This window comes from Archocentrus centrarchus, unplaced genomic scaffold (genome assembly GCF_007364275.1).
Source record: "Archocentrus centrarchus isolate MPI-CPG fArcCen1 unplaced genomic scaffold, fArcCen1 scaffold_125_ctg1, whole genome shotgun sequence".
Lineage (NCBI taxonomy): Eukaryota > Metazoa > Chordata > Actinopteri > Cichliformes > Cichlidae > Archocentrus > Archocentrus centrarchus.
Window position 1 is genome coordinate 70,051 of NW_022060170.1, and position 14,446 is coordinate 84,496.

Consider the following 14,446-nt stretch of genomic DNA (forward strand, 5'->3'; position numbering starts at 1 on the left):
TTCACTATGTTTAAGTCGTGGTTCTGGTTGCTCTGTAGGATTCAAAGTAATGTTTAGTAAGCAGAGCAAAAAAACAATTAAACAACCCCCCCCCCCCCCCCCCCCCCAAAAAAAAAATAAAAATAAAAATAGTGCTCAAAAGAGAGCGGAGTGAAGAGAGGCCTATCTTATTTTTGGTACATGAGTTTTTGTGAACCCCCCCCCCCCAAACAAACAAACAAACAAAAACACAAACAAAATAATTGCACAATACATTAAAAAAAAAAAGAGAAAAAAAAACAGCCTGTTGTAGCAAATTTGATACAAATTAAAACTCATATTTGACAATTAATATTTAATTATTCCATCCATCTAATCATCTCCACTTATCCATTTCAGGGTTGGTTCAATACACACTATTTTCAAATGATTTAATTTTCTGGCAATTATTTTATGTTTCAGGCTTTAAAGGGTTAAGCAGTGTCGTCAATGACTTTGCTGAGCACAAAGACTGAAAGATGAAATTCTGATGGGTAAGTAGATTGTGTTTTTGTAAAGGACTGTAACATTGTTACCACTTATATGCTGAAAATATGCAGCATAAATATGTTATTTTAGGAAGGCTGAACCTGTTTTAGGCTTGTAGTAATAAACTGAAGAAGAAGGAAGTGCTTCCAGCTTATCAGTAACATGGTTTTTAAAGTATCGCCGTTGCTCCTGTGGTCAGAAGCCTGTATTTTGGTGCTTTTGGCTGGCGAGCTTGAGCCAGTGGTGACTGTCAACACAAAAGACAGCTATCCCACTACTGACATGGCAGTAGTCTTTACACCTGGATATTGTATTATTAGATAATGATTAGCAATAAATGACGAGATTAGATGTTTATATAAGGTTTTCCTCACTATTTCAGTGACTGCAATTTGCAGATAAAGTGAATAGAAATTTTTTTTTTTTTAAAAAATGGCTACACCTGCGTCACAGGAACAACAATCATTATCTGTCTTTGTGCTGTTTGATTCATGTTCTTGCTTTTTTGTTAGTTTGGATATCTGTAACATTTTTAATTTTCTGCAAAAAACAAAAGTATCAGTATCATTTGCTCCACAGTTGTAGGAATTCTCTTCACTGTTGAATAAATGTCCTCCATATTTTTTGCAAATATTTTTTATTTTTGTAAATCAGATTTAGGAAAGAACACATTTAATCTCAAACTTTTTTTTTTTTATTGATGAAGTCTTACAGAGAGGGAAGGTTTAATGTTTTGAGCTTATACAGATTGTAGTAGTATATTCTATAAGCACTGCTGAGCATGAACTTTGTATAGTGCACGATAAACAGCATTGCAATTTAACTGTCCAGAAAACCAGCAGTTTTATTTAGTCCAAAACATCGAACCTGCAGTTTCACATAAAAGTAGTAAAACATCCCATCCATTTCAGGTGCATTTTTTAAGCATAAATATGGGTCACTCTTCAGAGTCCTGACAGAAAATCAAACCACATCAAACATTTCCTAACACACAGAAGCAAACAATCTTAGCTATATTCACAATGAAACTTGTTTTTGTTGAGCTCACAAATATTAAAAGCTGACTGTTGTAGTTTTGAAAAACAAAAAAAAAGGAAAAAATAAAAACTGTTTAATCACCTTCACCATTAGTCCAATCATCTTCATTCTGTGTTTTGTCTGTTTGGCCACATGAACTACATTCAAAATGAGGGTATGGAGGTGCAGAAAGTCAAGACAGCTATACAAAAACAGTGTATAAGCAATCACATGAACTGATAAACAGATCAATAAGCCCTAAAATTACCATCAATACAATGCATAATAAACAACAATCAAAAAACCCATGGGACAGAGAAAGGGGACAGAGCTTGTGTGTTGTATGATATAAATGACCACATCCTTACTGTGGTAGTAAGTAGCAGCCTGGTTACTGCCATTTCTTGTCTTTTTTTTTTTTTTTTTTGCTGTTTAGTCGTGGATGGCAGCCTGCATTAAGCTGCAATACCATCATCTATGCTGGAGTGTCGACCAGTCGCTGTATCTATGAGTTTATCATATGCATAATATTAACACCACAATATTCTGACTATTGCGATTATCTTTGATATAACACACTGTGACACCTTTTCCCCTTTGGTCTGTCGCTAGTAAGGGGTCAAAAAATCGGTTAATTCGGTTTCCCTCAGCAAAGGCAGAAAATGTCCATCTCTGATCACTTCCTGGTTTCCTGCCTTCTGTACACGTTGAACTTGTTTCAGCTCGACTTTCTTTGCAGGCTGGTACGCATGGTTTCAGTTCAGTTTTGGCATTTCACTCTAAATTACATTTCTGACACTTTTTTTTAATCGTGCATTCCAAACATCACGTCAGCGTCATCATTTTCATTACTTAAACTGATGTTTCATCTACTTTGAGTTTTTAGTCTTTTATTAGATGTTCACCCCCCCTCATTGATGAGTAAAGGGCTCTTGAGTTTGTTTTGCTTTCAAAAGCTTTCTGTCATGGATTTTTCAATCCTGCATCTTTGGGCCAACAACCCTATCTTGGGTCGTTGACGTGTGTATAGCTATTTTTCCCGGAGCCAGAATCATAGGTGAGCTATGGAGGCCGGGACCAAAAATAGGAAATATCGTGCCTTCAAACTTGTGTGTAAGCGTGACTAGGTGCTTTGATAACCCTCCATCCCAAAATGACACCTCTCCCTTGTCCATATTAAGCTTGATTCTAATCTTTTCGGGTCGCTGCTGAAGCTGCAACTCTTCACGCTTAGTTGTCATTACAGTATACACCCCTTTGCTCAGTGCTATGGCCCACACGCCACGATTTGTTGCGACTGTGAATTTCTTTTTACGTGGCAGGGACTCTCGGCACACTCCCACGATCCACTTGGGGTTGTCGCCAACGATGACATCCCATTTGTGTTTCCCGGAGGTGTAACCTTCAGCGCCTAGGACAAAGACGCAGGGATCAAAACGCTCAGGGTTATCAGGGACCGTCATTCGCTCTTCGCTTTCCTTCACACTGATCAGGTTTCCACTCAAAGACAGCCAAGGAGCGGCTGTGTTTGGGTTCAGCAGCACTGGATCTGCACACACATGATGAGACAAGGCACAACAGTGTCAAATGTCTTCTGAAGCGATTTACAGAAAGTTGCTAAAGGCACGTACCATCTTGACTAAAACATGCTGATTACAAGGTATAAGAGGCATTGCTTTCTGTTTGAAATAAATAAATGGGGTAGTATTTTTTGCCTTCCATCCTCACAAGCTTAGTTTTCATGGAGGATCAGGATCGCTCTCAAATGATGACCCATCTGATACAGAATATCTGTTACACAGCTCAGTCCTGAAACCTCCCTACTACCAGACTATTCTTCAGGCAATGACTGAACAGCACAACACAGATTTACATTCATAACTCTTATAATAGAAAAATAGCCTGTGAGATATGATGCATGTGTGTCTTCAAAAAGAGGAAAGTTTGCCTCTTGGAGGTTATAAGCCCCTGAAATTTGGCTTTAGCTGAACAATAAAGGCAGGGTGGTGGTGGTGGGGGGGGGTTATCTCAATGAAGCATTGCTATGTACAGCCACAGGTAAACTTAACCTGATGGCAGTTCCAATGTTCCTAAATCCCACCATGTAATGTACTCACAATATTTTACATGAGTCTGCATTTTCTTCCATATGTTGAAGTCCAAAGCACCAACGTGCTTGTCCATGTTCAAAAGGGATCCGTGGGGAAGGCGAGGCTCTGAACGAGTCCAATAGGATCTAGAAAAGAAATGGAAATATATAACAGGTAACAAGAGACACTTAACAAAAGACAGCAGAAAACTTGATGAAGAAAATCTTTGTTAAAAATATACTGAAAATTTTCTGTGGTCTTCTTTGTAGTGAACCTTAAGAAGTATTTATTCTAATACTGTACTATAGTTGCACATTGTTTTTGATTGCAGTGACTTACTGTCTTTTTAAATTCTGGAAATTCTGAAAAATAAGAAAGAGTGATTGAGATTAGTTTGATGTGAGTCATATACAACACTTAAAACATGAGAGACAAAACAACATTGTGATGAGTGATGTTCTTTTACCCGCAGGAGTGGTAGATCCTCATTGCCCATCTCCTTCTTAATCGTATCAATGAGCCCCTTCATAGAGACAATGTCCTTTTCTGTGATTTCAATCAGCTCCTGTATGGCAGCGATCTTCTCGCCCTCCTCATCAGACAGTGCATTTAGACGCATAGCTTCTTCTGCGAAGAGCACCTGGTGCAGCCTCTCAAACTCTGCTTTGATCTGTTTTTCTGCTTCCCCTGCCTGATACTATATTAAGACAGGAGAGTTTACATTTACAGTGTCCAGTATGAAATCAAACATGTGCAGCCTTTATTACCTCAGATAAACTATAGAAAAACCTTAATGTGCTAAAACTCCTAATAGCCCATCTACACCAGTCTCGTCTTTTTCTTTGAAATGTGATCAGTTTCAGGTAAATTCAACATAAGGTGCAAAGTACTTTACAGTTCCCTCTAAGGAGCCATCCATCCATCCATCCACTTCCACTTATCCTTTTCAGGGTCGTGGCTGGAGCCTATCCCAGCTGACAGAGGGCGAGAGGTAGGGTACACCCTGTACAGGTCACCAGCCTGTCGCAGGGCCAACAGAGAGACAGACAACCATTCACACTCACATTCACACCTATGGGCAATTTAGAGTGGCCAATTAACATAACCCCAGCATGTCTTTAGACTGTGGGAGGAAACCCACGCAGACACGGGGAGAACATGCAAACTCCACACAGAAAGAGGCCCAGGCCAAGGTGGAATCGAACCCAGACCTTCTAGATGTTATTGCAGCTGTGAGGCAGTAGTGCTAACCACCACGCCAGTGTGCTGCCTCTCTAGGGAGCCCTGCTTTAAAAACTGAAGATGTCTGAATTAGGGCTGGGCGATATATCGAGTTTTTAAGATATATCGATATATTTTCATACATGATATGAGACAATATTGTTTATATTGATATAGTCTATGTCACATTATAATCATACTTGTAGATCTACCAGTTCACCTTTCTCTTCTCCCAGTTTGTCTGTGTGCAACTTCACACTGCTCTGCCTCTCTCCCTCACTGCTTCCCCCATAAATCATGCAGGAAGCAACAGAATGGCAATGTTGCCAATTTAACGACTTTGTCACTAGATTTAGCGAATTTTCAGACCCGCCTAATTTTATTCATTCAGCCTGTTTATATGTTTTGTTATTTGCACAGATAACTAGATGTACAGGACTACACACAGGAGAAAGCACTTTGGTGAAGTCTACTTCACTGCAGACTGGCTTTTTAAAGAATGAGTCAGCCTTTTGCTATTTTTGCTCTGCATCTTTTCTGTTTACATTTTAATAGCACAGCTATGAGTATTTTGTTATGGAGGAAAAAACAACATTTATTTGAGGAGCACTATTATTTAAATATGCCAATAGTTTTATTTATGAGCAATTTATCATGTACATCTACAGCTGAATGTTAATAAAAGTGCCCGTGTGATATTTGGGACATGTAGCTTTGACTCAGAAGTCCCTTTTTGTTTATATCTTTTGGAAAGGTATTCTTTGGAAAGGAGATATTCTTTTTGGTCCATTATCGCCCAGCCCTAGTCTGAATGCATTGTACCAGTTCTACTGCTATTAAAAACCAGGTTAATCATTACACATGTAACATGACATGTCAGTAACTGTACCTTGATGTATTCCACGGTGTTTTTGAGCTTCTGAGAAATTTTCTTGTATGAGTCCACTTTCTTTTCAAAAATGTGGACTCTGTCGCTAAGCTCCTTCTGCAAAAAAAACAAAAAAAAAACAACACAAAATGTTTTAGGCCAGTGACAAAGGTTAAACTCACAACATATACAGTACTATGTTATATAGCGCCTTTCTACTCAATATGAGCATTTAAAGCACTTGCTACTAACAAGTATCAGTCACCCAGTCACACAAACGTTCACGCAGCTCTTTTAGCTACGCCTATGCCCTTTAACATTCACACACTCGCACTCCGATGGATGAATCAGGATTAAGCCCCATCTTAAACTAAAAAACTTTGTTTTTTCAGTGAGAATCCTTTTAGTCTGACACTAGGCTTAACCCATGTTTAGGCAATTTGCTGTAAATTATATCTCTATCCAGAGGAGCAGCTGTACCTAAACTGGCAGTTTGCCATCGGAAGCTTTTAAGAAATCTAAAACAAACTTGTTTGTCTTGGTGAAAAACTGCAAATTACTTATTTCTTAAGAACAGTTTGGGTTTACGCCAAGTTAAAAACAGGTTGGGGAACTATTACCTTACACATAGGCGCCCCATCACTTAGTGTGTAGAGCCTGTGGGTGCTGTGGAGGGTGACGCATTCCACGCACACCGGCTCCTCGTCCTTCTCACAGTACAGCTCCAGCGGCTTCAGGTGCAGGTGGCAGACTGCCTCGCTGGGCTTAATGGTTTTCGGTCGCTTGTTTGTCTGTTTAAGGAAGGTCTCGCAGGCGCTACTGAGCGCGCGATTGGCGATGGCCTTGCCTTCCTCAAACACTTCCCTGCAAACGGGACACTTTTTATTGAACTCCCAACTTTTCTGCAGGCACTCCCGGCAAAAGCTGTGTGTGCAGGGGAGCAGCACCGGGTCCCGGAATATGCCCTGACACACAGGGCAGGTCAGCTCCTGCTGGAGAGGTAAGGGCTCATCCTCATCCATGCTGTCAGCCATGGTTTTACAGGCCCGCTTCAACTTGGTTTCGCTTTCAAAAAACACCGAAAATCGATAAAGGCACACAGACACGCCGTTACCTGCCTCTGCGTGTTACGTCACGGTGAAATCACGTGAAAAAAGGTTTTACATTAAAACAAAAAGCCCCCAAAATTGTATTTGCTGTCAGTGCGACGACAAAGTTGAACAACTCTTCCTCCCACCAACTCCCTTTCCGTGTTTCTCCTACAGGAAGTAAACCTGCTCGCCGTTTTTTGAAGCACTGCCCTCTACCGGCTCTGGAGGCAGTTAACAGAAATATCTGGTGGCGAGCAGGATGAGCAGATCATGGGAACATGGGACAAAGAGCATGTTTGTGTGGAACGATGTGGGACAAGTTACTAGTGCTGAGAGGCTTTTAGCATGTGAAGAAATTTATTTTTACTTGAATGTGGCGTTCTAAAATTCCTTAAACAGCCAGCATAAAAGGAAACTGAAGTTTGTTATGTTTGTTATGCAATTGCATTTTTTTTTTTACTTTAATGCATTCTCCATTTTGTCCCAGTGATAGAGACATTTACACCTATTTCAGTCTGAGTTTCAGTGAGAATGTTTCCATTTGCTGCCACATCTCTTTCAGAGTGACAGGTTTCTTGTGACACTCATAAATAGCTGTCAAAACGGGGAAATCCCTCTGCTAATCACCCTCGATCAGTTTCACCCAGTGGAAGTTTGCCATTCTTTATTGTGGCTCTATTTCTATTTGTTTGTTTTTTAATCCCGCTTCATTGGAACACACACAGCTTTTGATTTTGTGGTGACACACAATTTTCCACTTTGGGCATTGCGTGGGCACCAAATGACATGTTTAACCGTAGTAACAGCCTTTGCTGCTTGCACAGTCAGATGTTAGAAAAATATCCAGTCTTACAGGATTTTTGTTTTCACTTATTTATTTATATATTTTTCTTTTGTCTGATGTTTTGTCAGGTTTTGTATTCTGGAGTACCATGCCAACATGTCTTCCTGCAACTTTCAGATAACACAACAGTTGCTTAGTCATTACGCTGTGGGAATAAGTTAAGGCGACTCAGCGGCCTCTTCAATCAGCAGAGCGTAATCTATGAAGGTAAATACCTGCAGAACACAAGCACATTGGACATTTATTCTTTCTACATTTTTACTTGCAAGTGAAAGATCTAAAGCTTTCTCCTGTAGGTGTGGCTGCTTAGAGTTTACAAGAGAGCATGAATAGGATTTTGCATTTAATGTGGGGTCTCCTATTCATCTTTTATTCTACAAAACAGACTTTAAATTATTTTGTAGCATTGATCTTTTATTCACATTGATGCAATCATATGGAAGATTTGTTTGACAAAACACTGTTCTAAGAGCATACTAGTTTATCCAACAGATGGCACCACTGCACATCTCTGTGACTCATTATTTTGAGGAGCAGTGGTTCTCAAATGATGTGCCCTTGAAATTTGGTGTCAACCACGCATCGGTTGTTGCAACTCACCATACAGTCTTCTTCTTTTGTCTGGTCCCCTAGGGGATGTTACCACAGATCATCTACCTCCATCTCATCCTATCCCTAGCATCCTCCTCTGTCATACTAACCCTCTGCATGTCCTCCTTCACTACATCCATGAATCTTCTCTGAGGTCTTCCTCTTTTCCTTCTGCCTGGCAGCTTCATATTCAGCATCCTTTGCTCAGTATATCCACTATCCCTCCTCTGCACATATCCAAACCATCTCAGCCTTGTCTCTCTAACTTTGTCTCAAAAGCACTCAACCTGAGATGTCCCTCTGATGTACTAATTACTAATCATGTCTGTTCTGGTCCCTGTAAAATCTTAACATCTCCATCTCAGCCTCCTTTGTGTCAGTGCCACCATCTCTAAATCATACATCATAGCAGGTCTCACTACCCATCTTGTAAACTTTCCCTTTTCTCTTACTGCCAACCACTTGTCACAAATCACCTCTGAGACTCATCTTCAACCGCTCCACCCTGCCTCTTTTCTTCACCTCTCTTGTGTCAGTTGCTTTGGGTAGTTGATTGCGGGTATTTAAACTAACAGATGAAATTTGTCATGTTAGTACACATCAAAGGCCCCGATTGATAGTGACGAGGTCAGCTAAATTTGAGGGGGGAAAATTGATTACTTTTTGCTCAAAGCAGATGGCCCACTAGCTGAAGAAAAGAGAACAAAAAGCAATCAAAATAAATTGTGTGAAAGTTACCCGTCATAGTTCCAGTTCAAGCAGGAATAGCAGCAGCAGCTGTCAGCGCCAATGCCTCATCTGCTGGGAGAAGCAGTCTGACATGGTGCCAATCAAGCTGAAAAGGAAACCTACACCATCTTTTCTGAGAGAAACTTTGCTTGTTAAAGGAAATGCTTGAGCTTAACTAGATCTGCCACGATATCTGACTGTCACTACACTGTCATTGTGGTGATATGAATATTATTACAATATCCACAGGAAATTTGAATAAAAATTAAAAAAGATTTTTTTTTTAGTAAAAATGTGTGTTTAATGCGTGTTTTGTCTTTATTGGTGAATAAATTCAACTTGATGTAACTTAACTGTTACCAGAAGTTGGGCGCCCAGGTGGCTTAGTGGTGAAGCCAGTGACTACATACATATGCCACATTGCAGTGCGGGCGGCGCAGGTTTGAGTCCTGGCCTGTAGCTAATTTGTGTCTTCTCCTGTATCTTCCCTCATTTCCTGTCTCCCTACACTGCTGATAAAAGCTGCTGTGGCCAAAAATGCAAAAAAACAAACTGTTACCAGAAGTGTACAAAAACTGAAGTGATGATGATGTTGCCATAAAATTTCGCAATTTCATCAAGCACCTGTGTTTGATGACAATAAATGCTTCTGATTCTAAAAAGTGTTTACAATCAACATAAGAACTGATGACAGAGAGGCTATTTTTCTCTACAGATTTGTCTAGAAATTTTGGCTTATCCTTTAGTGTGTCTTTTGCACAAAATATTTGAAAACCACTGTATAGAGTTAGGTTACTAAAACCAGGGACATGGTTATCCTGAACTGAAATCCAAGGGAAATCTAAAGGAGCTTTACAAAGGAAACAAGCAAGCAAACAAACAAACCGTTATGAAATTAATTTAGAGACAGGTTTGGAATAACTCTCCAAATAAGTGCATGGACGCATTTCAAGATGCGTCCAAATAAGTGCATGGACGCATCTTGAAATGCGTCCATGCACTTATTTGGACGCATCTTGAAATGCGTCCAAATAAGTGCATGGACGCATTTCAAGATGGCTATTAAGTGTGATGTTTTCCTTCTCCAAGGAGATCACAGTATGGACACAAAATGTGCATCTTTGTTGTGTGCGTGCTTCGAAGGGTCTTGGTAACCATTTGAAACAGGAACCAAAACAGTGCAGCTCCGAGTAGCAACAACTCAGTTCAAGTTTGCTATTTGCACTGCAAACTGCAGAGAGGCTTCAGAAAGTCATCAATTAAAAAAACAAACAACAAACTTGTATTTGCTGTCACAAATCACAACCTCACCATAAAAAAAAAAAAAAAAAAAAAAAAACTATGTAACTATGGTCAGGTGCCAGAATCTGACCAGACTGGCAAATTTTATTGTTTTATAAAAGCATACACCTGTGCACATAAGGTTCCACAATTCACACACTGGGTTTCGACAGGACTCCACCTACAGTTGACCATCCATCCATCCATCTATCCATCCATCCATCCATCCATCCATCCATTTTCTTCCACTTATCCAATTCAGGGTATTGGAGCCTATTACAGCTGCCAAAGCACGAGAGGCAGGGTACACCCTGGATATCTTGCCAGTCTGTTGCAGCCTAGAGTTGACCATCTAGGTAAAAGTGGGTAACAAAGCAAGAAGGGCCTGAGTCAGGGAGGTGATCAAGAACCTAATGTATCACTCTAACAGAGCTTCAGTATTTTTCTGCTTCCTTTGCCAATCAGCCTTTATGGCAAAGCAGCTACATGGCAACCATGATGAGGCTTTGAGTTAAGTATAGAGTGCTTTAAAAATCATTTAAAGCACCCTGAGGACACAAGGAAAATCACTGTCTGAGCTTAGAAGACACACAGTTGAGCATAAGTCAAAGATATTTTTGCCAAACACCAGTCACTACCTATCCCCTGAGCTAACACCATCTTTGAGCATCAGTGCTGTGCTATGTCAGTGCTCCTTGGCACTGGGACAGAGGTGCTGTTCAGAACTAAAGAAAGGATAAATGTAGCCACACACAGAGAGGAACTTAAAGAAACCCTTAAGCGCTTTGAGTGCTCAGACAGAGTAGAAAAGCGCTATATAAGAACTAGTCCATTTACCATTTACCTTTCCCAGGGTGCATGTGACCTGAGAATTGGACAGTGGTTTAGCTTCGATGATGACCCTAAACAAATGACATTACTGGCGTGACCTCAGGAGTTTCTGACTGTCCTTGAGTGATCCAAGCAAAGATTTGGCTTAAACCACTCAGAATATCTGTGAAGAGACCAGTTCACGCATTTCACACCAAGTCTGACAGAACTCGAGAGGATCTGCCAGCCTGAGTAGGAAAACTGCTCAAATCCAGGTGAGCAAAGTCTTGAGAGACTTACCAAACCAAAACGTCTCTTACACATTAGTGAATTAAAGGTCTTAAAATTTTATTAAGTGAGTGATTTTTGGGCTTTTAACAAATTATTAAAAAAAAAAAACTGAAACCATATGAAGTGTAAGCTTACAAAAAGAAGCTGCCATTTAGACATGCAATTTGATCCATTTTGAAATTGCAATACGAGTGTGCAGAAAGTGAAAGCGTCTTAATACTTTCAGATGTAACTTCGGAAAGTATTCTGCACGTGGTAGCTATATTAAGCCACTGTAACCAGGGGCTGGACAAAGTGCTGCATAGTCACACAGAGTTTATAAATACTATATTTATATTCTGATGCAAACTTTTAAGATTCTGTTCTTCTTTCTGTAAAGCTGACCTTACTGAGTGAAAGGCCCCATGTTGTCTCATTTGTTCTCCTTGTAATCTTTACATTTGTGTTTGTAGTAGAGATCAGTAAGAGGTGAATTTCATATCTCCAAATGAGGTTTATATGATGAAAAATATGGTGACAGAGCTATCAGTGTTTGAGTAAAACATATTGGGCTCCTCAAGAAGGAACATTCAGCATGAAAGAGCATGAAATGTAGCTGGAAGGAAAAAATAGATCATAACATAAAGAGATAAAATCCAAGAAAGAAATCTAAAAAGCTTTTACTGATATTGGAAATCACCCAAAGACATTAAATGTGCAGAAATATGAAGCAGGGTGCAGGGACAAAAAGAAAGCTAAGGAAAAGCTCAAGAGAAAAGTCATGACTCATAACTGGCAAGTTCTTGTAAATTTCCCAGAAGAGAAATCAACAGACATCATCGTGATTAGGATGATGATGACAATAAGCCATACAAGGAGGCCACAACAGTGGAGTCAGGACACCGTGCTATTCACATTGAGAATAACCTCAGAAACAAACAGCAGAAGAAAAAGGAGAAAATGGACTAAGAGCTCCACGTGGCCTAACCACACACCAGTCTATCCAATCTACAGCCTCTGTGCTAGAACCCCTGTCAGCAACCACGTCTCAAGCTTCCACAGGAGCAAGAGGCGGCTCCATAACAGGATGACATGACCTGGACATCTGTTTCAAGTGCTATCAGAGTGGGCATTGTGCTGGAGAATGAATCAACACGGACAGTACTGCTGGTGACAAGCAGGGGTAGGTACAACAGAGACTTGCAACTACTCACACTTGTAACGCAAGATATTCCCTATCTTGACAAATTGAGTTTCTAACTCCTCTGCAGGTTAGTGGCAACTAAGTTCACTCTAGTGGGGCGTGACAAGTTTAGAGAGAAAATTTTACTTTATTGCTTATGTGAAAGGATGAATTTGAGAAATCTAACTTTTAAACACTTATTTTGCTGTCTGCCTGCTACCAAATAATTTTATTAGGTTGTGATCTAAGGTGTTGTTTGGGTGTCAAGATTCTGAGTCAGCTGCTTTCAAAAAAGGCCTCAAAGTAGTTAAACCTGAAGGGTTTGAACCTGGCACTCACATTTTCATGACTGATCAGCTGTTATTGATGGAAACTGTCAGCTGGCAACATAGGTGACCTACTTTTGGAGGAAACACCAAGGTCATTACAGTAAAGGAAAACTAACCTAAAACTAAAACTAGATGTGAAAAATGTTTTAGTTAACTAAAGGAAAAATAAAAAAAATAGATGTTTGAGGGAAAAAATTAACTCGTTAAACCATTTTATGAATTAGAAAAACTAAATAAATTTAAAAAACAGAAGAAATCTCCTTAGACTCCTAAAACTTGCCCGTTGCATTTGCCTGCCATACAATAATGTGTTTCGCTGCCTGTTGCTGGGGAAGGGTTTCAGAGTAAATAGATGTTTTGTCTGTGTTTTGTTTCTGTTTACTGCTTGCTACAACACCTGGGTGTGTGTATGCCACGCAGAAGAACAACATATCCTTTGTGACACACAGTGATCACCTCCATTGAATCTGTTTTAGATTTTTAGGTCTGTTGTTTGTTGCCATATTTGTGAATGCAATGGATTTGTGTGATCAATGAATAATCAAAAGGGAGGAATGTGATAGAAAATTTTAAGATTCTCCTCTTCTCTGTGTGTGTATATGGTATAGTGTTGTGTGTGGTAGGTTTTAGGATCCCAGTGCAGGACCCAGGACAGGACTTTAACTTGAACTCAGCTTTATTGCTGGAAAACCAAGGACAGACTAAGTTGGGAGGGGAGCAAGCAGAAAACTAAGAACTCACTTGCCGATTTCATGTGAAAATGTTCTCATGTAAACGGGGCCTTAGACAGGAAAACAGACAGATGGGAGGGCACCCAGTGGGCAGGAAGCCGAAGGTGATGACAAATGATGAGACAGAGCACTAGAAAAACACAGACTATATATACACACCCGGGCAAGCAGGGTAAATAGGACACACCGGGGAGCACAGCTCAACAGAATCTCACTAACCAAATAAAAGAAGCCCCAAACAGAGTACAAGGCAGATGACACTAAAGCTAACAAAGTAAAACATGAAGTGACAACAGAGACCCGCACTAAGACACCTGAACTTGATATGGAGGAACAAGACAAACCTGGGAACACAGAGAAAGAGGCAAAATCAGAAAGACACATCAAAGAGTCCGAAAATGACACATAAGCAACCTATGACTGAAAGAATTAACAATAATAGCGGGCCTGGGCGCAGACAGAAGATAAACAAACGCAGTTCACCAAAGATAAACATAGAGACGAGAGTAGAACAGACTGGACGTGGAACAGAACAAACATCAAACAAGGAACCAAGTTGAGCTCAGAACTAGAAAATAAATCTAAAACTGATGCCCTAAAATCCTGAAAAACATTAAATGTTTTAATAATATAATTTTTTACCCCAACAGAGATATTAACATTTATGGTGATCATGGACTGTCAAGTAGGGTGTATGGCACTGATTTGTAATGTTAGACATCTGTAAAGATGCAACTCAAAATCCGCACAGTATTTAGCAGTTATGGCAAGTTATGCCTGTCATTTTGCATGCTTTCATTTGCAAAAGAAACTTTACATATTTGTTGTTATATCAGTTCTTTTGTTCAGCACTATTTTAGTTCACTGCTGATAGGTGTGAATAT

At 39.9% G+C, this 14,446-nt stretch overlaps 1 protein-coding gene across 1 annotated transcript; it reads right to left on the reverse strand.

The window, feature by feature from the left end:
• Positions 1 to 1,903: 1,903 nt before the first annotated feature.
• Positions 1,904 to 6,954, reverse strand: LOC115775422 (zinc-binding protein A33-like). The gene is made up of 6 exons (XM_030722959.1): positions 6,324 to 6,954; positions 5,725 to 5,820; positions 4,081 to 4,311; positions 3,954 to 3,976; positions 3,642 to 3,760; positions 1,904 to 3,073 (listed from the first exon to the last, which is right to left on the reverse strand). The coding sequence occupies exons 1-6, from the start codon at positions 6,735 to 6,737 to the stop codon at positions 2,499 to 2,501; spliced, it is 1,458 nt and encodes a 485-aa protein (XP_030578819.1). The 5' UTR covers positions 6,738 to 6,954; the 3' UTR covers positions 1,904 to 2,498.
• Positions 6,955 to 14,446: the final 7,492 nt, after the last annotated feature.

Coding starts and splice junctions, on each gene's coding strand:
- LOC115775422 (XM_030722959.1), bottom strand. CDS start 6,737: ATGGCTGACAGCATGGATGAGGATGAGCCCTTACCTCTCCAGCAGGAG. Junction 5,821..6,323: donor ATGGGGCGCCTATGTGTAAG/GTAATAGTTCCC, acceptor TTTTTTTTGCAG/AAGGAGCTTAGCGACAGAGT. Junction 3,074..3,641: donor GCAGACTCATGTAAAATATT/GTGAGTACATTA, acceptor ATGTGTGTGCAG/ATCCAGTGCTGCTGAACCCA.